General features: G+C 38.7%; 1 protein-coding gene across 2 annotated transcripts in view; it reads right to left on the bottom strand.

The window, feature by feature from the left end:
- LOC110195628 (contactin-4) overlaps positions 1-27,975 on the bottom strand; it is a 1,139,396-nt gene that overhangs the window by 171,815 nt on the left and 939,606 nt on the right. For both annotated transcript variants that reach the window (XM_020968471.2, XM_020968474.2), the window contains 3 exons: positions 26,805-26,989; positions 5,242-5,378; positions 2,912-3,041 (listed from right to left, as the gene is read on the bottom strand). In XM_020968471.2, the coding sequence (XP_020824130.1) occupies positions 2,912-3,041; positions 5,242-5,378; positions 26,805-26,989 (452 nt within the window). The remainder of the gene's footprint in view (positions 1-2,911; positions 3,042-5,241; positions 5,379-26,804; positions 26,990-27,975) is intronic.

The raw sequence follows: 27,975 nt of genomic DNA, 5'->3' as shown, positions 1-27,975 counted from the left end.
AAGAAAGAAGAGGAGAAAAAAAGAAAAAAAAAGTAAAATGATTTAGTAGCTTCCTTCAAGTACATTATGATCTAATAGTATCAAATAGAATAGCAAGAAGTCTACAATCCTTATGAAACCTGCATAAATCTTGTCTCCAGAATTAGAGTGCAAGCTCCTTAAGGTAAGGGCCATGTCTTTATAACACTTTATAACATCCCCACATTCTCTTTAACATTATAAGTAAGCATTTGTTTGTTCAACTGAAATATGAAAAGTACCTAAATTAAATGTTCTCCCTACAAAGTTTTGCTAGACAGTCAAAGCTATCTACATATTTGGATGCCATGGGTACCATACTGGGGACCAAGTTGAGAGGCATAGTTAGGGATTATGAAAAACAGAGAAGTCATAGTTCACAATTCAAAAGTGGTCTCCTTTCCACTGCAGGGTTTCTCAGCAATTCCCCTAAGAATTCAGTTCATCTCTCTCTACACAATTTATGGGGAAAGTTATCTGGGTCTACTATGGAGACAAATCTGTGTAGACGATATCTTGAATTTTAGGACAGCCTGAGCACATTCACAGGGTCCCATCATTCTTACCCAATGTATACCTTCCCAAACTATTGGGCCAGTTGTTTATTTATATTTGTACATTTAGAGAAGTCTACTACACTTTGGAGGAGTGTTTATGTGCCATTAGTTAGAGGAAGCCAAGTTGGTGTGTATAAGTTTCTTTGCCTTTGTTCTATTTTGATTTAGGCTTCTGAAAGGGCCAGAGCTTATCAATGGTCTCAGTGGGTTTCTGAAGAATGGAAATATCAGGTTATGTCCTGAACAGCCACAGTCCCATGGACTCTTAAAGTCAAGAGTTTTGTCTTCTCCAACCAGGCCTGTCTTAAGCTGAACTGATCATAAATGGTGGGAGTAGAAAGAGGATGGAAGATGAAGACTGAAAAAATTCACATTTGCCATCTCCTTTCACGTCTATGCATCTTCGCAGAACTCACTTCTCAATCCAGTGAAAGGTCTTGCCATACTGGCAACAGGATATTCCATTTCCCAAATCTTTGTTTTCACCTAGCGTTCTCCATGGGACTACTAGATCCTTACTTTTGCCTCTAACTCCTTTCAAATCAAATCTCAAGTCTACCTCCTTCAGGAGAACTTTCCCGATCCCCTCAGTTGTTAATTCTTCCCCTCTTCTAAAATTTTACTGCTGTTAAGTCATTAAGTTATGTCCGACTCTTCGTGCCCTATGGACCACATTACACCAATACTGTCTATGGAGCTTTCTTGGCAAAGCGACTAGTGTGGTTTGCCGTTTTCTTCTCCAGCAAATCAAGACAAACAGAACCACTTGCCCAGGGTCACAAACTGTAAGTGTCAGAAGCCAAATTTGAATTCAGATCTTCCTGACTCTAGGCCCAGTATTCTATTCACTGGGCCACCTGGCTACCTCCTTCTTCTAAAATAAATTTGAATTTATTTGGTATGCATTTTATACCAACTTACCTGTCTATATATTATTTCTTCCTCACTAGAATGTAAACTCCTTCAGATCAAGCATTGTTAAGATTTTATATTTGTTGCCCTGGTGTCTGGCACATTTTTGTTAGTTTTTCCCCCCAAACCCATGATTTCATTAATGTAGGTAGTTTGGAGCTGGGAATTTCTGCTATCCCTGCAGATCAGCACTTTTCCTATAATTTATAGTTTGAGAGAGTTATCGGGGCGCTGAGAGGTAAAGTTATTTGTCCAAGGTCAGGATTTGTCAGGGCAGGTCTTCAGTTTAGATCTTCATGTCTCCTAGGCTAGTATTTTCACCATTCTACCACACTCCCTCGAACACAGCCAGTACTTAACAAAAGCTTGTTGAATTGAATTAAATTAACTTTAGGACAGAAACTTGAAGTGCCAAGACCACTCACTTGCAACAACCTCGGGAATGATCAGCAAGATTCTAGAGCTTATCAAATTGTAGATATCTGGGTGCTGACCATTATGCTAATGATTTTACACTTAGCACAGACTCTTGCCTGCACCAATCAAGGGATATAGATACACAGAAATCCTAAGGAGCAATGAAATCATTTAGATATGAATTTATGCTGTTGACATAGCCTCTCCCGCCCTCCTCCCCTTCACCCCAGTGAATTTCTCTTCCTTATTATATTTGGCCTTGGCACATACTAAAATAAATTTATATTAAAATGGACACTTTGTCAAGTGATGGTGAGAAACTAGGCCAGGGTACTAAACAAACCCACAGCTAAAACACAGGATAGATAATGCATACAGAAGCTTTTCAGAGTTGCTTGTGCCAATTAAACTAATATAGTAAAGAATGAGTAGAATTTGCTTGCCCCCATATTACAGATTTATTTGGTAGAGTCTAATCCAAATCCAATCATCATTTTCATCATTTTTCCCTCTAAACTGAAGTTATAGAAGAGTTACATCACAGTATCATGGATTTAGAATTGATAGGGGCCTCAGAGATCATTTCTCCTAAATCCTTTCATTTTGCATATCATGAAACTGAGGACCAGAGAGCAGAAATGAATTCCCAAGATCACATTGGTAGAAATAGAGCCAACATTTGAACTTAAGTCTTTTGATTCCAATACAATTCAGATCTTTCACCTGGTTGGGATCAATTTAGTCATAAAAAAAAACCTCAATAAATACCCCGTGTTCCCAACAGAAATCATTGTGGGGAGGGTGTGTGGGAGGGAAGCTCTATTAAGAAATGACGAAGATCATATGGAGCATTCTTCAAGCAACCTATCTTCTGCTTGAAGAATTTCTTTGTACTGTATCTTGGCCTGAATACTTAAGCTTGGCAAATGACGCTTTTGTTTCGGAAGGAGGTGTGTTTTAAAAATAAATTAAACTAAGTTTCTCTCTTCATAAAGAATATTACTCACCAATAACGCTGAGCTCTGCACTAGCAAAAATAATTCCATGTCTGTTTTCAGCCACACATTGATACATGCCTGCATCAGTGAGGTTCACGGTGGTTATGTTTAGTGTCCCGTGCTCGATTTGAATTGTGTCCTGTAAAAACACCAAGAAGTAAAAATATAACCCTCTACAAATCAGGCCTTGAAACCATCATACTCTATATCATCTTGAGGGGGACAAAACAAGAAGAAAATGGCAGTCATACAAGCAATTTACATCTCATGATCTATTTGTCTGTCAGCTGAATTTGTGTCAGGTCAGATGCTAAATGGAATCACCAGTACATCAGCTGGTAAATGGAATTTAAATTGTAGTACTCTCCTGAGTTCTCATTGATTTAATACTGAAACCATTCAGATTAATATCCCCTCCAAGTAGATGAACGTGAAATTTAAAATGCTTTCCTGTTCTCAGGTTCTGGACGAGCTTGGAAAAAACGCAGCCAACTCTACCGTCTAGGGCATTTAAAACACTCAGATTATTGGAGGGCATGACTTCGAAGGTTAATAGGAATGTAATCATCTCAGATGGTGTAGAGAGAAACAGTTAATATGGGCTGAAGTTTACCAAAAAAAAGTCTGTGTTAATAATTTAATGGTCCCTTACTTTATTTCTGCCACTAACATGATTTAAGTTCGGGACCATCTGCTGGTGGCCAACACAAAGCATGTAAAATTAGTGTGTGGAACAAAAGACTCAAGTCTCGTTTATCAGCCCAAGGATACGTGATATGTGTTATTCATTTTCATAAGTGCAAAAAAGTAGTCCCCCCTCCCCTTCCCTAGAGACCTGCCATTTAAAAAATAAATAAATAACATGAAGAAAACATTGGATTTTGCCTTGCTGTAGGGGGGCAATTTAGTGCAGGTAGACACTTATTAGGTTTTGATCAAATCTAGGCATCCATGTTCCCTTGCATTAAGCAAAGGGAGAAAAATGCCACTACCTTCATACCTTCACGGCAGCCATTTGTTTTCGTTTGGCTTTATAATTGAGAGAATCATGGGACTGACAGGATGCCCTCTGGTGAAAGGAAGGGAGAGTGGGGGGGGGCAATGGAAAGTGAAACAATTCTTTCTCTTTCCTTTCTTTTGTGTAGCATTAATCTTTAGGCTGTTCTTCATGCCATTGCTTAGAGCTGAGCCCTTTCCCTGGGTGGCCTACGTGGGAAAAAATTCCAATGTGAAAAATTGGCTCGCTCCTCAAGACCCAAGGAAATGTCAAATTTCCTTTAACTTTTGAAGTTCGGTTTGAAAATATAGCATAGGAAATTAAATCGGGACAATCGTTCTTCACCCTAAGGCTCCTTGATTTCATTTTGGGATCTTTCATTGGGGCCTCCTTAAATTTCGATTTCCATTCTAAATATTATCACACCAATTTTTCTCTGCCTAGAAAGTGATATGTGCTGTAGTCAAATGCAAAAGAACTTAGATTCTTCTTTCCGGACCCCCCTCTCTCCATATAAAGCTTTGTCTTCACTTACCTGTTTATATATTTTGTTTGTTTTTTCCTTTTAAACGAGTTCTTATTAAGTACCTGCTATGTGCCTGGCATTGTGTTAGGTGGTTTACCAATATTATCTCATCCAACAACTCAGAGAAGTAGGTTCTATTATTATCTCTATTTTAGAGAGGAGGCACACAGAGGTTAAGTGACTTGCCCAAGGTCACACAGCTAGTGAGTGTCTGAGGTCACATTTGAACTTAGGTCCTTTTGATTCCAGGCCCAGCACTCTACTTTGCTACCTACCTGCCATCAAGTTATATATTTAAAAAAGAAAAAAAGGTAAGCCTCTTGAGGGCATGGATTATTTTCCAATCTTGATTTTGTTTCTTCTGTGCCCAGAACAATGTTTTTGACAGAGGATATGCAAACCAATGCAATTTCATTGATGTGGGGAACTCTCAGTATGGAATCTTCCTTCACCGATGTAGATTGGAAACCCATCTCTATCTTATATGCCTAGGGCACTTCTCATTGACATGCCCATGATCGAACAGTTAGTTGGTCTAAGAAACAAAACTTGAACTCAGATTATCATAACTCTAAGGCCAGCTGTCCATCTGCTCCATCATGTTATTTCTCACTTTGCATCCTTCATGCAACCAACCAGTTAATATCAAGCACCTACACGTCCAGGATCTTTAGTACCATCATTCACTTTCTCTGTTGCCATCATGTCAGTTGTGGATACTGGTAATGCCATGTGATTCCTCCATTATCAAAAAAGTATGGCAGTATTAAGTATTAAACTTGCCATCCACACAACCATTGTTATCAATGTTCTTACCTGAGTTAGCAATGGTTCACCATTTTTTAGCCACCTGTATGTAGGCTTTGGTCTCCCATTTGCTTTGCACTCCCAAAAGATGCTTTCCTCAATGGCCACATGGATATCATTTATTTTTTGGATCCAGTTAGGCTGAGCTACAGTAATTAAAAAAGTAAAAAGAAGCCAAAAACTCATGAGAAGAAGTCAGTTAAACATTATGCAATCTTTTTCATTACCTGCATTCTCTTGGATGACATTTCATAGAATGATGAAGGTCAAAGTTACTTGAATATTAGTTCAGGGGCCCATTTTCCTGCTTCCTAAGATGATGGTACCTCAGTCCAGGCCCCCTGTGTCTGGACTGTGTGAGCAGTTAGGTGAGAAGGAGGTAGTTGTACTAGCTACCGTCAACAAATAACAACCCTGAGGCATATATGCACATGTAGGAGTGTTTATGCATGTATTCTTATGTTCAGCCTGGAAAAATCATCATCACCCCCCAAATTCATGGAGCTATCATAAATGTGCATATGCCTAAGCATCTATATGTGATACAAACACACTACTATGCATGTGATACATACATGCTTATACACACAGATACATATATTCTTATATATACAGTATATACCAATATATTCAGTTTGGAAAATTCACCATCATTTCCAAAAATAAGATACATAATGCTGACCCTGCTACCTCTGTATAACCCATAGACTATGAGGAAAAAGCCAGCACTAGATTTGGGGTCAGAGGTCCTGAATTTAAGTTCTAGCCCTCATTCCTTTCCAGGTCGCCCTCAGGGCTTCCTCTCCCATGCCTCAGAAACCTCTTCCTCCCAAAACTTATTCCAGCCCTGGAATTCACAGGTTAGCAGTCTCTGCCCCTGAGACCTCCTCTTCTCATGGGATGGCTCTTCCCAGAACCTCCATTTCAGAGGGGTGCCCAGGCCTGCCATCGCTCACTCCTCTCCAGGCTATAGTTTGGAATTTCTCCACCTTTCTGTCTCACTAGGGATCTTTGCCTCCTTCTACCCCACTTTTGCTTCTTTTTCTTTATCATCTTCCCCCTTTAGAATGTGAGCTTTGTAAGGGCAGGGGCTGTCTTTCTATATTCTGGGTGCTTAGCACATGGTAAACCCTTAATAAAAGCTTGTTGACTGACTAGCCAGCTCTGCACCTAACTTTCCATGGGACTCCGGGCAGGTCATTTTACTTCTAGGCCTCAGTTTCATCATCTGTAAAATGAAAGACTTGGATGAAATGATTTTTAGATTTTCCTTCTAGCTCCAAAGCTATGAACTGACCTGACTCTTTCATTCAAATTTTCATTCAACCTATCACCCAGGTAATTGTTTACCTGGGTTTGAAATACTGCACGGGCATAGCCTTGTATCCTGTCACTTTCTAGGGCCATGGCTGACTTAGAATCCTCCCGCACTTGTTGGCGTTTTCAGACCCATGCCTCCCATGGCAACCTTAGTGTAGATCTTGAGTCCTCTTTCTCCAAGTATCCAATCAATAGCCAAATTTTCCTAATTTTATCTCCACATTTTCTACATATGTCCCCTCCTTTTCACTCTCACAACCACCATTCAGGGTTGACCCATAGGCAGTTCCTGGAAATGACTAACAATGCCACCTCGGAATTGTTCTATCATTTCATCTTTAAAAAATAATTAACATTATAACAGGCTTCCATTTTTCATAGGGCTTCTTTTCTGGGAAAAATAAAATCATGAGCGTCAGAAATCCAGTTCCTTGGTTGCTTTTTGTTTCTGTCTACATTTGCAATGGTACAGTAGAGGCAGAATGGGTTAGCAGACGAGTCAAGAGGACTTAGCTTCATATACCATCTGACATACTTATAGTTGTAGGGACAACTAGCCTCCCAGCCTCAGTTTCCTCATTTGTAAAATGGGGAATCTGATAGCACTTAGAAGACAAGGTAGTTAGGTGGCTCCAGTGAGATAATGTATGTAAAGCCCTGAATACGTTCAAGCACAACACTAATATTACCTATTGGTTGTAGTAAGCAGCAGAAGAAACACCCTCTGGGGCACTGGAAAAGCTAGATTCAAGTCCCAACTCTGCCCTTAATTGCTTGTATGTCCTTGAGTATATCAATTTTGCTCCCTGGCCCAGTTTTCTAATTTGCAAAAAAGAGGATTAATCGAACAAGGGATTTTTAACCTGGGGTACATATCTTTCAGAGTGTTTGTGAACTTGGACAGGAGAAAATTCCATCTTATTCCAGTATAAGTTATTTCCTTTATAATTCTATGTATTTTATGCTTTGTGTGATTTCATAAGCATTATTCTGATAAGGAATCCATAGGTAAATGGTCCAGGATATATGAAAAAAGGTTAAGAACGCCTGAATCTAACAAAGGCATTTATTCAATTGTTCTAAGTAAAGAGGGATTGTTAATTCCAGGTTCCATATGATAACTTTATGCATTTGAAGACAGCTACATCATTAACCAACACATGATTTCCTCTGCCAAGGCTAGTGGGCTGATCAGATATTCTTGAGGAGTAGCTTTTGAGGTCACAGACAATGGAGAATAATGTTGTGAATTATCAGAATGATGGCTGTTATTTTTGGAACGTTAATTGCTCACATTATTCCAGTAGCGTAACACCTACCAGTGTACACCTATTAGTTAGCAATTAGAGCCCAGTATTACTTGGGAAAAGCTCATCAGGCTTCATTTCAGAGTATTTGTAAACTTGGATGGGGAAATTCCATATTATTCCTATATAATTTGTTTCTTTTGGAATCCTATGTTTTATATGATTTTAAAAACATTATTCTGAGAATCATTTAACAGATTTGTAACTGTTTTTGTCTTCCCCATCTTTACTAGTGTGATTTCAGATATGCATGTCCACAATTTAGTTCAAAGGAAAAAAGACTAGTACTAAGATGGAATCAATGTATCTTCCCTTTTCTGATAATACCCAAGCATGGAAATAATTTAGCAAATAACACTGCCAGTAGAGGTCTCCAGGCTTCGCATAATGTTGCTTTAGCCTTTTTTCTTCTATAATCAGATAAGAAAATTTCATGTTTTGCAAAGAGCCAAAACACAATTTTGTAAATCCCTTTCAGATTGAGATGATGTGTAATTGCAGATGAAAGAAGGTTGAAAGCATAGGCTTTGGAAGAACAAAAAACAAAAAAACAAAACCCAAAAAGCATCAATAAATATTAGCTTGAATTGGGGAAAGAGGGTTTATAGCCATTAGCCTAAAACATGCCCAAATCTGTCATCGTTCTCTTTCTTCCTATTGCTAATCCAAAGGGAGTTCACTAGGTAGATACCTTTTTGTGCTCTGTTTAGGGAATTTGATGCATAACCCTGTTCTGGCTGATGGCAGATATCCGCCTAATTTTTCATGCAACCCATTGAATATTTACCCCCTGCAGAGTCTGTAAAAAACAAGGCAAACAAGAAAAGCTGCCGAAGTTTGAATGGAATACTAAACACAGAATCAAACTTTTCAAAGGGACTTAGAAAACAGAAGGGCGAATGGAACTGTGGAAGCAAAGTCAAGCTGCAATTCAAAAGGAAGCTTCGGCACACCAAAGAGGGCAGGGATGGATTTCAATGGCATGGATTGCCAGTAACATTTCGGCTCATTCATTGTTTACTTTCACAAAGTGGAAAATTGGAAGTAAAAGACCTTGAGATATCAAATGAGGGAAGAAGCTGGAAAGGGTATGAAAAGACCTTGCATAATTCCACCTGATTAAATGCCTTCAACATGCACTCCATTTCATGCAACAAGGTTAGAGAGTTCAAGATCCTCCCAAGGATGCACAATGGCTGCTCTGTGTATTGGTCAAGATAACATCAGTGCCTGACTCACCCCTTGGGAGAATCTTGTAAAATGCTTTCAAAAATTACAAACTTCAAAGACAGAGAGCCATAGTTAAAACGACAATAGACATCATCCTGACAATAGACTGAAGGGGATGAATTCAGCATAATGGAATAATGAATTTGTACACAATTAGGTGTTTACCCCCACTGGTGTTTACTCCTCCTGTGACCTTGGACAAGTTACTGAACCTCTCTGGGCTCCAGTTTCCTGAGCTGTAAAATGAGGAGGTTTGACTCTAGCCTCTGAGCTCTCTTCCAGCTATAGGACTATGATTCAATGAGATAATTGTTTTTTCCTCCACTCCCTCATATTGGCATAGAGGTGATCCTGGATTCTCAAAGGCTTAGCACAATGTCTAACACATTTAATAAATGTTCTACCTAGCTATCTATCCATCTACCTATGCACCTACCTGTCTGATAGCCTTTCTATTTCTTTATACCAGTAGACTGTAGGACAGCTAGGGATAACCCCATGTTTTCAAAAATGGAAAATTGTTTGAGTGGTGGGTGCCGCATACATGATCAAGTGAAATCAGAAGGTTTGGAGGAAAAGACAAGTAGTTGTGTTTGGGATTAAGACTGAAGTACTTGGTAGACACACAGGGAGAGATGTCCTATAACACACAAACACACACACGTATAGGTATACACATGTGTATAAACACATACATGTAGGTGTATGTATACATACGTGTTTACAAAATCAGGGGTGTGATTTTATCAGTGTACAGGGCTGCTCCTGAGGAATTTACTTTAGCAGCTGGCAATTTCTCAACAACTTATAGCCTAGAGAATTGTCTGAGAGCAGAGTAGTTAAATGAGTAGCCCCATCACAGGGCCAGTATTTATCAGAAAGGTCACTTAAACCTCTGTCTTCTTGACAGCAAAGCCAGCTGTCCATCCATTTTACCACATTGTTTCTTTATACTATGAATTATAATATTATAAATCTTAAAGCTCTCTATATTGCATATTATACATGTGTCTTAATAATTAATAATAGTTGTTTATAATTATTTTGCTATAGATTATTATAATAAAGCTTATTAATTATAACTGTAATATTATTTATTAACAACGATGATGATTAATTTACATATAAATAGAGGTATAGAAACAGATGGATAGATGGACAGATGGACAGATAGATTGTACCTTAAGGTTTATAATAATGTTATTATAGAACAAAAAGACAATGTGGTGAAATGGATAGAAAGTGAGCCTTGGAGCCATGAAGACCTGGGTTCAAGTACCGTGTCTGACATATGTTGTCCTAGCACAATGTGTTATTATCATTCATTCACATGTATATAACACCCCAAAGCTTATTTAATGCTTTTCTCACTTCAATACTGATAACTCACTGAGGATCAGAGAGGTTTCTAGTTGCCCATGATTACACGGCAAGTGTTGGAGAAAGGACTTGAATATGGGTCTTCTTATCCTAGGGTCCCATGCAGTATACTATGTTCCCTCTCTGTATAATTGAGCTTGATTATAAGGATATGATCTTTGACCTCAGAGAGAATGGTTTAAATATTTTGCTGGGAACAGGAGTCTAATTCCACAGGGCTAAGTAGAGGGAGGGTAATAAGGATGTGGAGGCGTCAGGAATAGACAAGCTTTCAAGAACCTTAATAATGAAATCACCAAAGTCCTTATGGTATCATGTAGATGACCCTGGTCTGTTGAAGGCTATGGCACTGGAGCACATTCTGGTATATCCCACCAAGCTAGAAAACCCTTTGAGTGTTGGACCATTATGTCATCTGGGACTGAGCATGCCATTTGTGGGCCAGTTGAGGGAAGTTTTTAGAGGCTCACCATCAGGCTGATTGAAGACATGACAACCCACAAAGCCCATCTACTAAGGTAGGCAAATAATGCAGTCTGCATTGGTAGAAGGGATGAGCAGATTGAAATAGCCAGTGATGCTGGCAGAAAGGAGAGGGTGAGATTGAAGGTGTGTGAGAAAGGGAAAATGTGCTGGGCAAGGTCTTCCAGGGCACAGAAGGGGATGGGATCAAGGATGAATGTGGAGGAATTATCTTTAGCAAGGAGTAGAGCTATTTACTTGAATTATGAAAAGAAGTATGAATAACATAGTTATGTCATTCCTTTACTATTATTTCAGAGGAAGTTTACATCTAAATGTTTTATTTGTCTTCTGCAACATTTTAAGAGCATAAATTTCTAAATCAGATAGATTATCCTTTGTTTTTCTAGTCCTTTTAATAATTTGGGAAGAAGATAAGCCTACATGCTAGAAAACTTGAGTCTTTTTTATTTATTTTTCTTAAGTTACATACTTCAAATCATAGCTTAAATAATTGTGTTATCCTGTGAACTTGTGACATGGCAGGGCCCTAGATAGATGCATTAGCCATTCATTTTCATCTTTTGTTTGATAGCTACAAAATACAGGTCTGCCACACAGCATCAGAGTTCATCCATTCTACTAACTTGAACTGGTTAAGCTTTTTATCCTCTAACAATTTCTGCTTCAGACAGAGTATAAGCTTAGTGGGTCAAACAGAAACCAATGTTTCAAAGTTGCCTGATTATTTAGTTTTTAAAGGATAAATTCCTAGCATTGAGTAACTTCACTGTACAAATTAGCCCTGATTTACTTACAGGCCATGGGCCTGACCTGTAAAATGTGTGATAGGAAGCACATACTCATACGAAAGGAGGGCTTCACTATATATGTGATCTTTTTATTCCATGAAGAATGCTTGGCTCTTGGCCTTTTCTGCTTTGTTGGTTTTTTGCTCTGGACTTATGATTTCAGCAGAGTAGATAACTGTCAATTTGGATCAATTTGTAAACTCCCTCTCTTAATGCAGATCAGCAACTTATCTGCAATTTATCATTTTAGGGAGCTGCCTGAGGCACTGAGGGATTAAGTGACTGGCTCCTGGTCACACAACTAGTATATGTTCGAGGTGGGTCTTTTGGATTCCAGGGTCGATCCCTTAATGTATGACACCATGCTACTTATCTTCTTGATCATAGACAGGAACATACATGTGGAGCTGGATAAAATCTCAGATATAATCTAGCAATCCCCTCATTTTGCAAATAAGGGGACTGATGTCCAGAAAGGTCCAATTACTTACGCAATGTTACTGTAATCAGTAGCAGAGCTGAGATTTAAACTGAAGCTTTCAGGTTCTGTGACTCCAACTTAGCCCTCTTACCCACTCCATGCTGCTTCCATATACAATTGATAAGGCTGAAAAGAAATTTAGGGAACTACATCTCTGCTTTTTTTTTTTGAGGCAATTGGGGTTAAGTGGCTTGTCCAGGGTCACAGCTAGTAAGTTTCTGAGGCTGGGATTTGAACTCAGGTCCTCCTGACTCCAGGGATGGCATCTACTGCACTGCCTAGCTGCTCCTCACATGTCTGCTTTTCAGCAGGATTATAATCAGAGCCATTGACACAGTTTTTGCATTGCATATTCATCCCCAATCTGATTATTTTATCCTAGGTATTTGCACCCCAAAATTCCCAACTCCCTAAACTTAAAATTACATCATCTTCTATTCTTGTCTCTCTTTCAAAACAACACCCAACTCAGACTCCTGATGAAACATTTTGTGATTAAGCCCATCCTCTCTATCCCCAGAGCCATCATTTTGAACAACAGCTAAATTCCTTGCTCTCAATTACTCCACACACAACAGCAAGAATTGTTCTCAGGCATCATGTCACTTTCCTTCCTCACTACCTTCCAAATGTCTCCTCAATCACTGTAAATTATGGGTTTTATGTCTTCTACCAACTTCCCCCTTTTACCTAAACGCTTTTCTTTTCTGCTGCATCCTACTTCACCCTCACATTCAGGCATTAATCCTTACAGTCTCATCTCACCTCCTCCCACCACTGAACTATATGACTGTCCCCATCCACAAGGCTCAGCCCTCAATAATTAGCACTACTCAAAAGAAACCTGCTCCATTGGTCCTCCTGTACAGAACACTCCTGGTCAGGTCATACCAATGCAACTACTACTATGACTATGACTACAAGTATGACGATTACTACAACTGCTACTACCACCACTACTACTACTACTACTACTACTACTACTACTATTGCTGTTGCTGCTACTATTACTAGCAATATTTAAGTATAAGCATTGTCCTAAATGATTATGTATATATTTTTGTTTTTGTATTCTAGGTATATCAAAAAATAAGATAAATACATACCTGCTTAATTCTCTGTCTTCAACCAGGAATTCAAAGTCCTCAATTATCTTGTCCCAATCTACCCTCCTGATATCCTGTTAGATTAACTTCCTGTCCCTAAACATGCTGCCATCATCATCATATCACCATCACCACAACCACTATTATTTTACATATATACACATGTAAACATATATAATATATTCATATAGACATGTATGAATATATACATTCATGCATGTATACATAAAGATATCTGTATACCACTTTAAAACAGTCTCTATACATTACATCATTTGAGCCTCACAGCAGCTCTATGATGTAGGTACTGCAGGGGTGCCTAGACGGCCAAGTACATAAAGTGCGAGCCTTATAGTCAAGGAACTCAGGGAACTCAGGGAAATTGTTGTTTACATTTCGCCTCAGACAGTAGTTTCCTGACCTTGGACAAATCATTTACTTTCTCTCCCAGCCTCAGTTTCTTGATCTGTAAAATGTATCTGCAACAATAGTAACTACTTTTTGGAGTTGTTTTGAGAATCAAATGAATGAGACATGATTTGCCCTCTAAACTAGCTTCTTCATCTGTAAAATAGTGAAATAACACTTAAACCATCAACTTAACAAAGTAGCAAGGAAAGTGGTATGCTTAGAAGGAATATATGTGTTTAGACACACATGCACATATATGTATATATCTACACACATATCTCTACATGTCTATACATTATGCCTACATACACACATAGACACACATATATCATCTAGCTGGCACAGTGGATAGAATGGCAAGTCTGGAGTCCAGAAGGCTTGAGTCTTCACACACACACACACACACACACACACACACACACACACACACACACAGAGGCACTATAGATATAGAGTTGGGCCTAGAATCAGAAACACTCATCTTTCTGAGTTTAAATCTGGCCTCAGGCATTTACTATCTCAGTGACCCTAGACAAGTCACTTAACTCTGTTTGCCTTAGTTTCCTCATCTGTAAAATGAACTAGAGAAGGAAATGGCAAACTACTCCAGTATCTTTGCTAAGAGAACCCCAAATGGGGTCATAAAGAGTTGGACATGACTGAAATGACTGAATAACAACCATATATTCACATGTAAGCTGCTGCTGCTGCTGCTGCTGCTGCTGCTACTACTACTACTACTACTACTAATTACTACTACTATTACTAGTACTACTACTACCACCACCACCACCACCACACACTACTACTACTACTACTACTACTACTACTACTACTACTACTACTACCACCACCACCACCACTACTACTACTACTACTACTACTACTACTACTACTACTACTTCTACCAGTACTATTTTTTGATTATTTCACCTAGCTTTTTCATTTAGTTTCTTTCCTCAGAGAGTTGATTAGTACACAGACCTCCCTAGATCAACAGAGCTGGGACTCCTGACTATCTGGGGTAGACTCCCTGAGACTCTCTTTTCACCCATCAACTCAGCTACCACCGATAGCTTAAGTTCCAATCTCAATCTTTCCCTCCCTGTTCTTCGAGGCTAGAGCCCTTTATTTTGCAGTAAAACAAAACAAAACCCTAAGACTTTCCTCCTGCTGGGTTTAACTTTGTATTTTTATTTAAAAATAAACAAACCCTAAAAGCAATCTACAAAACATCATCAGACACTATGGAGCACCATAGGGAGTCCAAGAAGACTTCTAAACATGTAGATCAAGGCACTTAGATCTAGGCAAAACCCTGTAAATGTGAATTTAAGACAGTATATAACAAATCTGTTTCCTGATATATAAATTCAGTCACAGTGAAATTCTGCATTTGGGGTCACTGTATAATGATGGATACCAGCATGTGTGTGTGGATCAATTTCCATTTATATATCTCCTACATTTTCCAGGATACTTCCACTAAAATCCTACTCTGAAATGACTTTGTGGTACATTGGTGACCCTGCAAGCACAGGCACTGAGTGCAGACCTAGTAATGAAACTGCTATTTTCTGAGGACCAACATAGCCAAGTTTGGAGAGCCTCATCACCACGTTGGCCACAAAGTGCTGCACTTTTTGGCTACAGCAGCCCTCAACCTGGCTTTGTAATAGGTGCTTAACAAATGTTTGTCGATGGACTGCCTGATGGATTGATTTCTTAAGTCGCAACTACAATTCTGCATCCACAGAGACATCCATGAAGTATTGGAATGTATTTCCCCCCACCACCACCACAAGAGGATGAGAAGCTCCATTATGCCTTCTTTCTCCTTTGTCACTTTTTAAAGAGCATTGTGGTTCTCCATAAATGCCACTGGCCCTCTGCCATGCTGCTGTAGCTGTCTAGGTCAGACTGAACAGAAGAGAGAAACAAAGAAATGCCTGCTGATCCTGTCTAAGTGATACACAAGGGAATGCCATGCAGTCTATGTATCTGTTTAGTTTGGAGCAATTAGGTAGACTGTTGATGTACTTTAAATTACCTTAGGCATTATTATTCCTTCCTGGCCACTCTGTCTTCTAAGGCATTGGCTACCACTTGCCTAGTACCCAGTCATCACATATCCAATCATAGTTTGGGGGAATTAGTATGCTGTTGGGATATTTTTCTGTCATTTTCTCACTGATGACCATACAGATTTTGCAACACTGTGATCATGCCTCAAACTTTTGCCTTTGGAACCAAAACATGGACCACATTGGATGACATCTGTACACCTTACTAACAACTTTCAACTTCCTGGAAGAAGCCTGTGAAAAGGCTTCAGTGATTTACTATATTATAATAGGATATTGATTAGTAAAGAGATTTCAGAGGTCACATAGCCCAACCCCCTCATTTTAAATATGAGGAAATTGATAGTCAGAGACATTGGGAGTAGAAACAGCTTTATAAGTGGAGCAATAGATATAGCACTGGAGTGAGGAAGACCCGCACTCAAGTACACTCTCAGACACTTACTAACTGTGTGACTCTGGCAAGTCAATGAACCTCTGTTTGCCTAATTTTCACAGCTGTAAAATGTGGAAAATAATAGCACTTACTTCCCAGAGTTTGGTTGATACCAGGATCAAATGAGATAGTATTTGTAAGGTATTTATCCCAGTGCCTGGCTTATAGCAGATGCTTAATAAATGCTTGTTTCCTCTTTTTTTCTTTCCTTCCTTCTTTTCTTCCTTTCTACTTTTTTCTTTCTTCCCTCCCTCATTTTCTCCTTTCCTTCCTTCCTTCCTTCCTTTCTTCCTTCTTTCCTTCCTACCTTTTCCCCTTCCTTCCTTATCCAGAATCATATAGTAGAAAAATATCTCTGGAGTCAGAGGACTTGGTTTGAAATCCTGCCTTGATTTGTACTATTCATGTGACTTTGGACAAGTCACTTAAATTTTCTGGGCCTTTGTTTCATTATCATTAAAATGAGGGGTTAGATTACCTGACCTCTGATGTCCCTGCCAGTTCTAGATCAATAGTCCTATGAATATGGATAAATAAGTAATAGAGATGAGTCTCAAACCCAAGGCCTCCAAATCTAACACTTCCTACCACTCCACCATGTGGCCTCTCTAGAAGTGTGGAAATAAATGCTATTATGGATTGAAAAGTTTCTTTGAACTTTGTAGATGAACACAGAAATAACTAATCAGTTACTTGAATGTCTACCTATATTCTGGAACTGGATATTACCTAGACAAATGTTCTCAGATGATTTAATTTGCTTTGCTTCTTTCATTCCATTGTTTTGATGTCACACAAATACAACCTATTAGCAGAGGAACCAACTACGTCCCAAAATAACCCATTCTACTTTCTGAATACATCTCAGCTACCAGGAAGATAGCTTAAATCAATTCTTTTTTCCCTCTCTGATCAAATGGAAGCTCTACCAATCACAACTTTTAACTGAGAAGAAATTTCACAAAATATATTCAACACATTCTTATTCCAATGTCATTCTTCCAGATGGCAAGAAACCTTAATACTATTATTTGTATATGAAAGTTGTCTTTATGCAGACAATCTGGAATGGAAAGATGAGTAATTATTTGGTGAAGTAAATCAATTTTGGACAGTCAGGGTAGATGATTCAAAAGTCAGTCCTCTTCTTTTCCTAAAAGATGGATATCTAAACTTTCTTACTTCATTCTGCCTGTATATAGTAACTGATATGACAGCAAAATAATACCCTTCCTAAAATATGGTTGTACTTTTTCAGCAAATTGACATTTTTTGTTTTACTAGAGCAAAATTCTAGTTTTAAAGAATAACATTTCACTTTCTGAAAGGTATAGGTAGGTGGATGGGTAGATTGTCACCTTCAAATTAGTTAAATTAATTATTAAATACTTATTGAATATATACATAGAACTAGGCACTAGGAATACAAAGATGGAAAAAAATATATAGTTTCTGTCCTCAAGGAATTTGCAACCAGATTGAGATGCTTATGAGACATTTATCAGACAACTGGGAATATAGGACTGGAGGTCTCAGGAGAGGTTGGAGCTGGAGATGAAAATTTAGGGAGGTATCTCCATAGAGAGAATAGTTGAAGTTATAAGAGAGGATGGAATCAACAGAGAAGACATGGAAGAAAAATAAGAGAAGAGGGTCAAAGACAGAGCCAAAGGAGAAACCTCCACTTTTAAGGGGTAGGAGGAAGCAAAGGAGACAGTGAAGGAGGGAGGGAGGGAGGAGAGAGAGGGAAGGAGGGAAGGAAGGAGGGAGGGAGGGAGAGAGAGGGGGGGAGAGAGAGAGAGAGAGGGAGGGAGGGAGGGAGAGAGAGGGGGAGAGAGAGAGAGAGAGAGAGAGAGAGAGAGAGGGGGAGAGAGAGAGAGAGAGAGAGAGAGAGAGAGAGAGAGAGAGACAGAGAGACAGAGAGGGGGAGAGAGAGAGAGAGAGACAGAGAGAGACAGAGAGAGACAGAGAAACGGGGGAGAAAGAGAAAGAGTATTAAGAAAGACAGGGTAGTTGATGATGTTTAATGTTGAGCAACTGGGAAGTTAGGGAAAGAATGAAAAAAAAGCATCGGGGTTGGTGATAAGTAGATCATCATAAATTTTTGCAAAACCACAAATCTTTGATTTGTGGGATCTGAGATAGGATACAGCTTAGCCTGTACTCAAACAGGAATTCTCTCTACATTAAACCCAACAAATGATTGTTCATCTAGTATTTTCTTGAAGAAATCCAGTGAAGGTGAGCCAACTATGTCCCAAGATAACCCAGTCCACCTTTTGAATACATCTCAGCTACCAGGAAGATAGCTTAAATCAAGACTAAATTGACTTCTCTGCCTTTAATTTTTCTACTCAAGTCCAAGAAGAACGAGCCTACTCTACTTTCTACATGGTATTTATAAAGAGTTGAAGATATCTGTCATTTTTCCTCCCACCAAGACTTCCCTTATCAAGAGTAAACATCCCCAATTTTTTCTATCAGTCCTTATCTGGGATGGCCTTAATGCTATCGACCTGGTTGTCCTTCTCTGGATTCTCTCCATCTGTCAACATCCTTCCTAATAAAACATAATAGTCCAGATATTACATGGACCCTATTCAGACCAACAAGGAAGAACTGGTTGTTGGGCTACAAATAATGAGTACCTTTGGAGTGATGTGGATGAGTGAACACTCTAACTTAGTCATTATAGAAAAGAAAAAAAGGATCAAGTGAGTATATACTAGTCTTGACCAGAAGGTAAGATATTACCATCTGTGATCAAATGAAATGAAAGCAGTAGAAGTGAAAAGTGAGACTGAGAGCAGTAGAAGTGGGGAAGTTTGAGGGAACGCATATCACATGGTCTCAATCATCTCAGGATGAAAGAAATAAGGTAATAGTTGAGAATAAGGGCAGAAGTGTAGAGGGGCGTTTTAAGGAGTGAAGTGAAGGTTGGTAATAGCAACTGAGGGTAATGTGACAGAGCCAAGAAGAAATTCTACAAAGCAATGAGGGCCCTGTTGAGGTTAAATGACCCAAATTTGGAATGGACCCAGTGAGCATGGTTTTGTGATTGCCTCTAGCAGGGTTTGGCTGCTCAGGGCTATAGGAACAGAGAAAGACTGACAGTAGGAGTTGCCCAGTAATGGAAAGTTGGCAGTTAGCAGTTCAGGAATAGAAGGCAAACAGATGAAGGCCTCTGAGACAATTGATGAAAACCGAACCACAGTCTAAATGAAAACCATATAAAATATTGGATGCAATAAAATATATTTCTTTGTAATTTTGTTCAGTTTGGTGAAAGCCCCCAGACCTCAAAAACCCTAGGCAACTCTCTAGCATGGCAGCAATGTAGATCAGCTATCAGAGGCCTTCCAGCTGAGGTTGGGAGGCAGACGGTGGAGGCAATTTTCTCAGCATCTTAAAGGCAGGAGGGGTGGAAAATGCACACAGGCGCTGGCTGGCCTATTCAGAAGGCTCATTCGTTTCAGTGCTGAAGTGAACAGCTTGCCATTTTATCAAGCCAGAAATAGCTCCTAGCACACCTGTGGTTTTTAAAGTGGAAAGGTGAGGAGGGGATTGCAATGAGGGAAAAACAAAAGAGAGACAGAATTCAAAGCTTATATCTACAGGCTATAATCCCTGAACTCAAAATACCTGGATGTTGCAAGAGCATCTCTCATCAACAAAGACAATGTTTATGGATAGGATAAACAACTCACGTGACTCCTTCTCTCCCTGTGGCAGAGACTTTAATTATAATAACTCTTATGTTTAAACCAGAGAGGTAGGTAGCTGGGTGATGGGGACATGAGCATTTGGAAAACCCAATGGGAATCATTTCATGTTCCAAAATCATGTTGTGCTGGAAAGAGGATTCTGTACTTGGAGTCAGGTGACCTGGGCTTGACTCCTAGAACTGATCATCATTGACTCTGGGAACCTAAGTAAGTTGTTTCTGCATGCTGTCCTTTCTTTCCCCCATTTTTAAAAAGGGGGTGGGGTTGGACTAGAATCAGTGCCTCTCAAACTGTGGGTTGCAACCCCATGTAGGGTTGCAAGGAATTTGGCAACAGTAAAAGGTTTCTAAAGACGCAACAACCAAAAATTAATTCAAAATCAAACGTGTAATGAATCTGAGGTGTTTCTGGCAGCACTTGCCCATGTTGCATCACGCGACTTCATTGTAGCCTTGGTTCTGACCACAAAGCATGCTCACTTTACACTGCATGTACTCCTCAGTCTTCACAATGCCAAGGACATTACTGAAATGGAAAGGGATCTTGGGTGGAAATAGTTTAAGAAGTCCTGGACTAGATGACCTCTGACGTGACAGAGTAATACTGATGTAAAGAATGTCTACTTTTACAGTAATAATAACTCAGTAATGTCCATGTCATCACCGATATGCTAGTTGAGAAAAAAATGAACAACAAACCCGAAATAAATATCAAAGCAACAAGAATCATCATTGTGACAATATTACAACAAGTAAGAATAGGTAACAATAAAGGCAGAACTGGATCATCTGTGAAAAATAGGCAGATTCCATTCCCTCCTTTTACCTATTTGTAGATATGGATAACTTGGTTTCAAAGAATAACATTGTTAAATCTGATTTTAATCTCTAGAGCAGGTTTTATGATAGAACATTTCACTGAGCAAGGCTAGGAGATAATGACAAGGCTGATTTTTCTCTAAGAAATACTGTGGTGTATCTCTTCCTAAGGTGGGAACCTCTGACCCACTAAAATAACTTACAGAGGCAGGCCAATCTTAATGTTGGGAGTTTTTCATATGCTATTTTACTCTAGTTGTATACTTCATTTCCAAAGGCACTAAAGGGAGAATATATTCATGCAATTTTAGCTACTTCCTTGAGATTCAGGAGAAAGATCCTTTATATTTGACACTCTAGGCTATATCTATTGAAAAAGAAATGGAGGTGAATAGAATAAATTTTGACCAATTACTTAGATATCCTTAAAGCACCTCTATATGAAAGTGATAATAACTGACATTTCTATAGTGTTTTAGAGTTAGAAGATCACTATACATGCATTTTGTTATTCAGATCTGTGCATTGGAGATTACAGGGATTATTTTCATTTTAAAAATGAAAAAAGCCGAGACACAGAAGGGTTAAGTGATTTGACTTTGGTAACATAGTTCAAGAATTAGAAGTCCCACAGCTGGCAGATGTCAGAGACAGAATTTGAATTCAGATCATCTTGATTCCAACTCTAGTACTCCCATCTCTATCAACTAAGTCATCTTCCCCCTCTTCAACAGGGAGAAATTAAAACAATATATGCAAGTATGAACTCTCCCACTGGCTGTGGTTGTGAAAAACCAATCTTAAATAAATATAAATTTCCTACTGGCATCTCAGAGGATTAGTTTATAACTTTCAGCCTTGTGCTTTTCCAATCAATCAACTGGGAAAACTTTTATTTTTCAATCAATCAAATAAAGTATCGCCTCACAAAGTGCAAGAAGGAACAAAGATAAGACACTAAGTCTGTCATGAAAAGCATTTTCTCAAATCATTCTTGAATATTGTCAGGCATTTTCTATCCTTCAAGAATGGCATATTATTAAAAAAATTCTAATAAAAAAACCATTTGCTAATTTAAGAGTTATACCTCATTGGTTCATGGAAAGGTTAGTAGTGTCCTTAGACTTTCAATAAACAAAGATTTTATTTTTTGCTCCTCTCCTTGATTTCTTACCTATGTCATAGATAGAAAGCTGCTCTTGGAGTCAGGAAGACCTGACTTCAAATCCTATTTCTAACCTATACATAGTTAGTGCTACATAGCCATGGACAACTTCTCACTGCCCCAAGTAACTATAAGCTGATATAAATCCAACTATAAGCTGATATAAAACACCCAAATTAACTACAAAGGACATATGAAGGAAAGCACTATCTGCTTCCAGAGAAAGAAGTGATATATAGAAGTATGTATAAAATGATTTTACATACACACACATATGTGTGTCTAATAGTAGCCATCTCCAGGGTGGGGAGGGGGTAAGGGAAGGAAAAAAAAGGGAAAAACAAAGAAAAGTGACATGATAACTTTATTCATGTTTAAAAGGAATAACGAGTTGTACATAACAGATTTGCAGTTTCATGTGCAATCATCTTTTTCCCCCTATTGTTATGCAAATGTAGATTTTATTTCTTAAGTTCATAATACTTCTGATATCTTATAGATTTGCCTTGGTAGTGGGAGTTTAAGCACTAGATTGTCCTTTTTTTTGGGGGGGGGGTCCTTCGATGTCCTTTGATATGTGCATAAATTGGATTTAAGTAAGGCAGAGTTGCATGTAGTCATCAGCCTCACTCTCTCCTCCAGAGTCACCACAGTCTAATGGCAGGACAGAATCAAGACAATTGGTGATGGCTCAGGATGCAGCATATGACCTTGGTGTCTTCGATGGCTAGCCAAGCTCTGATTACTCCTAAGCACCTGCCTCAGATACCTTCGCGGCTGTTGGAACAAGTTGTTCTCCTCTGCCCATTCCACCATGGGAAGTTTCCTCATGATTAGGGTAGATGCCCCCCTAACTCACCAATGAGTTTGAGACCCCTTGGTTAACCTCAGCCTGGGTTAGCCCATTTGCTGAAATGGTTTGCCGGAATGTGGCCACTGTGCATACATCTTTTGGAGCCACAGGTGAGAGTTAGGTGGAACAGGCGGACACAAAGGTGGAAAGCAGCTCTCACACCAGAGCTACTGGTCTTCCCTGAACACACCAAGTCCTTAAAATACATGTATGGGTGTGTATAACACACATCTATGCACATCCCTCCCTCCCTCCCTCCCTCCATCCATCCATCCAAATATGCACACAAAATGCTAATTTGAGAACAAAGATTAGTTTATTTTTTGCCTTCCTATTCTCAGTGTCTAGCACAGTGCCTGAGGCCAGAGATGGGGGTGAGGGGGCGGGGAATAGACCTGTGACTTCATTGGAATAAGGAACTTCTGCATACAGACACTCTCTAGAACAATGAAGGTCAGCATCTACTACTCTGCAATTTATAATTTAGTGCAGAGGCTCTTAAAAGATCCATGAACCCACACACATTTGCATTCAGTATAATTGGTTTGCTTCATAATTCTACGTATTTTATGTATCTCAAAGTATTAGTCTGAGAAGGGACTCATAGGTTTTATCAGAATGCCAAAGTGGTCCGAGGCACAAACAAGGTTAAGGACCCCTGGTTTTGAGAGTTTCTTACAGTACAGAGGAGGTCAATATAGTATCTTGCAAAAGTTCATACAACCAGCATGCATCAGATGCAGGATGTAATCTAGGGCTTTTCTGGCTCAGAGGCCAGCTCTTTCTTGACTTTACCATTCTGCCTTTTGGTATACAAAGCAAATACTTAATGAATGCTATTTGATAATATATGAATATATACAAAAACAATTAATAAAAAAGTCATGCAATGTGCATGATGCATATGAATAATGTTCCTACAAATGATTCACAGATCCAGGTAAAAAATAAACATGTCTTTTCCTCCTATTTGAGAAATGGGATATTACTGTATCGTTAGAAATGATGAACATAATAAAGCAATACATCTGTGTCACTTTGTTACCCTTATACTCAATAAATTCCAATTACCTCCAGGATCAAATACAAAATTCTCTTTTTGACATTCAAAGCCCTTCACAACTTGACTTCATCTCCTTTCCTCTCCTCTCCTTCCCCCTTCTCTCTCTCTCTCTCTCTCTCTCTCTCTCTCTCTCTCTCTCTCTCTCTCTCTCTCTCTCTCCCTCTCTCTCTCTCTCACACACACACACACACACACACACACACACACACCCCTCTTCGATCAAGTGACACTATTCTCCTTGCTCTACCACAACCAAGACTCTCTCTCAGTTCTAGGCATTTTCTTTGGCAGTACCCTATGTCTGGAATGCTGTCCCTCCAATCACCCAGGCTTCCTCCAACTCTTAGCTAACATTTCTCAACTTTTACAAGGAGGCTTTACCAACCTCTAGATTCTAGTGCCTTTGTTCTCATACTTATTTCCTATTTACACTATATTAAAGCTAGTTTGTACATATTTGTTGCTTATTAGATTGTGAGCTCCTTGAAGGCAGGGACTATCTTTTGCCTTTGTGCATTCCCAGTATTTAGAACAGTCCTTGACACATAGTAGGTACTTACTGACTGACATAAAAAGATTTATACAAACTAATGCAGAGTAATGTTAGCTGAGCCAGAAAATATTGTACACAGTGATTACATGTAAATGGAAAGAACAAAAGCCACAAAGCAATTAGAATGGAATGTTCCAAAATTATAAAGAATAAGCTTGCCCCTAAAGAAGGGATAGGAGGAAAGACCTACTCTTGCTTCCCCAAGGTGGAAAGTCACATGTATGGAACACTGTGCATATTGTCAGATCCTTTGCAAAGTATACTTTCTCTTGAAAACTCTTTGTTGTAATGAATGACTTCCTTGGAGAGGACAAAGAAAAGAGATAAAGAGGAAAATCTAAGTAATACAAAAAGAAAATGTCACTAAGAATCTAATTTAAAAGTTAAAGATCTCATTGTTCAGAAGAAAAACAGTGATGGTCCCTAGAGCAATGTAGAATAATGTTTGAGTTTCTGGAACAGATCTAGAAAAGCATGACCAAAAATGAAGTGGTGAAATTAGAATAAGCTATATCAAGACTAGTTGAAGGAAATGAGGGTATTTAGTCTGAAAAGGAAGACTGGTGGTAGGGGGAGGTATGAGAGAGATAACAGGTCTCTTCAAGTATTTAAAGATTAGTCATATTTAAGAGTGATTAAACTACCTTTTTTTTTAGGGGGGGTGAGGCAACTGTGGTTAAGTGATTTGCCCAAGGTCACACAGCTAGTGAGTATCATGTGTCTGAGGCTGGATTTGAACTCAGGTCCTCCTGACTCCAGGGCCAGTGCTCTATCCACTGCGCCATCTAGCTGCCCCTTTGTCCCCTTAAGAACAAAGACAAGAAATCATAGAGATGAAGATTTCAAATCCGATTAAGGAAACATTTCCTGAAAATCAGAGGTGTCCCAGAGTGAATAGGGCCATCTTCAGAAATGGTAGCTTCTTCTTTGCTGCAGTTCTTCAAATAGAGGTTGAATGACCAATAGTCATGTGTGTTGTGGAACCTATTTCTGTTCAATTACAGATTTTATCAGATGATCTCTGTGGTCTTGTTTAACATTGAGGTTCTATGTGAATCTGACAACTTCTTGACTAGAAATTACAAATGCCTAGGCACAGTTGGGTGAATTTGAGAGGAATAAGAGGATGAAATATAGAGACAAAATATAAGGTTGGGAATGTATGTTAGAATCAAATAATGGAGGGCTTTAAAAGCCAGGATAAAGAGATTAAATCTTGTTAATAGGTAATAGGGATCCATTGAATGCTTTTTTTCTTTTAAATTCAGAATGGATGCAATAATTGTCCACTAGGAAGATTATTCAGGAAGGAAAGTAAAGAACAGATTGCAGAGGGGATAGATTGGGGGCAAGAAGTTAGATGGTTCTTAAAAGAGTCTAGGCTAAGAGATAAGTGAGTCGGAACTAGAAAAGCTTCAGCAGGAGTGGAAAAACAGGAGAGATATTAAAAATGTTTAAGTAGTTAAAATTTACAGGCCTTGACACCTGACTGGATTTGGCAAAACCCCATTGCCTCTTAAGAGCTGATGTGGTGCAAAACTTTGTTGTTGTTCTTAATCAACAAGAACAGGTCTTGTCCAGGGTTTTCCAACAGATTAAATGGAAGCCCACATGTTTGAAGTTTGATATCAATATTAGCTCTGAATCAATGCTGATGATTTGATAATGAACAGGAGCAGTTGCACATAAAAATTCTTCAGGGTGAGAAGAATTTGTCATGCTCTGCTTTGGAAAGCATAAAATTTGGACAGTTCGTGTTTGGAAATATGATACTGCATGAAATCTCTACCAAATAAAAGCAATTATAAGACATTAAAGCTAGCTCCTAATGAAAAAATCAATTGAAGAAGAAACTGGCACTTTATAAACAAATTAGGAGGAATAATAAGAAAATCTCTTTGATCAAGATGGTATCCTTATGAATGCATGACAAAATGTGTTGCTTTCCATATGTTTTCCACCAGTCTATTTTCTAAACATTTCCAATGAATTTCTTCCATTCTTCCTAGGTCCAGTCAACCCCATAAACTTACTCCTTTCAATCCTGTATCACCTAGGGAAAGCTAACATATGCTATAAATTGAAATAATAACAATTATTCTAGGCAATATTATTCAGAACCTTCCAACAGGTTCCTTCCAACTCTTTTTTGTTTTAGGCAATTGGGGTTAAGTGACTTGCCCAGGGTCGCATAGCTCATAAGTGTTGTGTTTGGTCTGAGGCTGGATTTGAACTCAGGTCGTCCTGACTTCAGGGCCAGTGCTCTAGCCACTGTACCACCTAGGTGTCCCTTCCTTCTGACTCTTTGCTGTAATAATGCCAAAGAGTTTGTGAATCACTATATACAATGAGAATCATACACTTACCATAAAATGTCAACTGTCCTCTGGCCACATTTTTTCCTCTTGAATTTTCAGCTACACACTCATATAGACCAGCATCTTCCTGCTGGAAATTTGGAATTTCAAGAATCCCATTGGATTTGTGTCTTCTGGCTTTCCTGGCTATTGGCTTTCCATCAGCTCTTCGCCAGATAATAGTTGGAACTGGACTAATAATAAAAAAAAATGGAGTGAACCACATTATAGAGGATAATGCTTTTTACTTAAAGTTTTGCATCTAAAAACAAAAGTCTTTCCATTCAGTTATTTTCCTCATGTTGGTCATTCATGTATAGCAAAGGCTGAAAAGGAATTCTTCTTTATCTGAAATATAAATGAATACTATAATGCTAATATGTTCTCAAATCTGTATTATACACATAACTTAAAATTTTCTGTAATCAAAATAGTTAATTTGAGTGAATATGCCACGTGACTTTGACTAAAACAGAAGGAGGAAATTCACTAATTCCTAATGGTTTAAATGCCTTTTTAGTTCATATGTATAATTCTTGAAAGGTAACTTACAAGCCAAGCTATATTAACCCAGTATGTTTCTCTTCCCTTCTGTGTTGTTTATGCATTAGGAGTTCAATAACTGATGACAAAGATGGTTTTGTCAGGGAAGGCCCTGAGTAGACCTCTTGTGATGAACTCATGGGAGAACATGGACAAGAGTCACATAGGATGGGTAGGAGTAGGTGGATTACAATCTTCATTGTTGAAGACAGCATCCAAATTGATGAGATTGCAGATGCATTTTATCTTCTCAAAAATTCTCTTTGCAAAGCTTGAGCGAAACTACTGCAATTAAGGGTAGGATCAGATGCTAGGGCTTTCATGTAGTGTTCAAACATTTGTCTGCCATCATGTAGCTGCTTCCCACAGCATACATCTTAATCTGCAAATGTGGAATCTTAACCAAGTCTGAAAATTGGCAGGATATTCCAACAACCAATGATATCCTCACTGCAGCTCTAGAACAGTTGGTTCAAAAATTTACTTTCAGAAATTTACATATATTATGTAGAGAGTCTGAAAACTCATCTGCAGAATTTGACATCATACTTCAAAAACTAAAAGAATCAACTTGACCATGCTTTTAGTACAGGGATTTATGTTCACTAGACACATTCTTGAATAATCAGGACAACAG

This window comes from Phascolarctos cinereus, unplaced genomic scaffold, assembly GCF_003287225.1.
Source record: "Phascolarctos cinereus isolate Bilbo 61053 unplaced genomic scaffold, phaCin_HiC Scaffold_4;HRSCAF=312, whole genome shotgun sequence".
In the NCBI taxonomy this organism is placed as follows: Eukaryota; Metazoa; Chordata; class Mammalia; order Diprotodontia; family Phascolarctidae; genus Phascolarctos; species Phascolarctos cinereus.
Note: the sequence above shows the minus strand (reverse complement) of the source record. Positions and strands in the feature narration are given on the sequence as shown.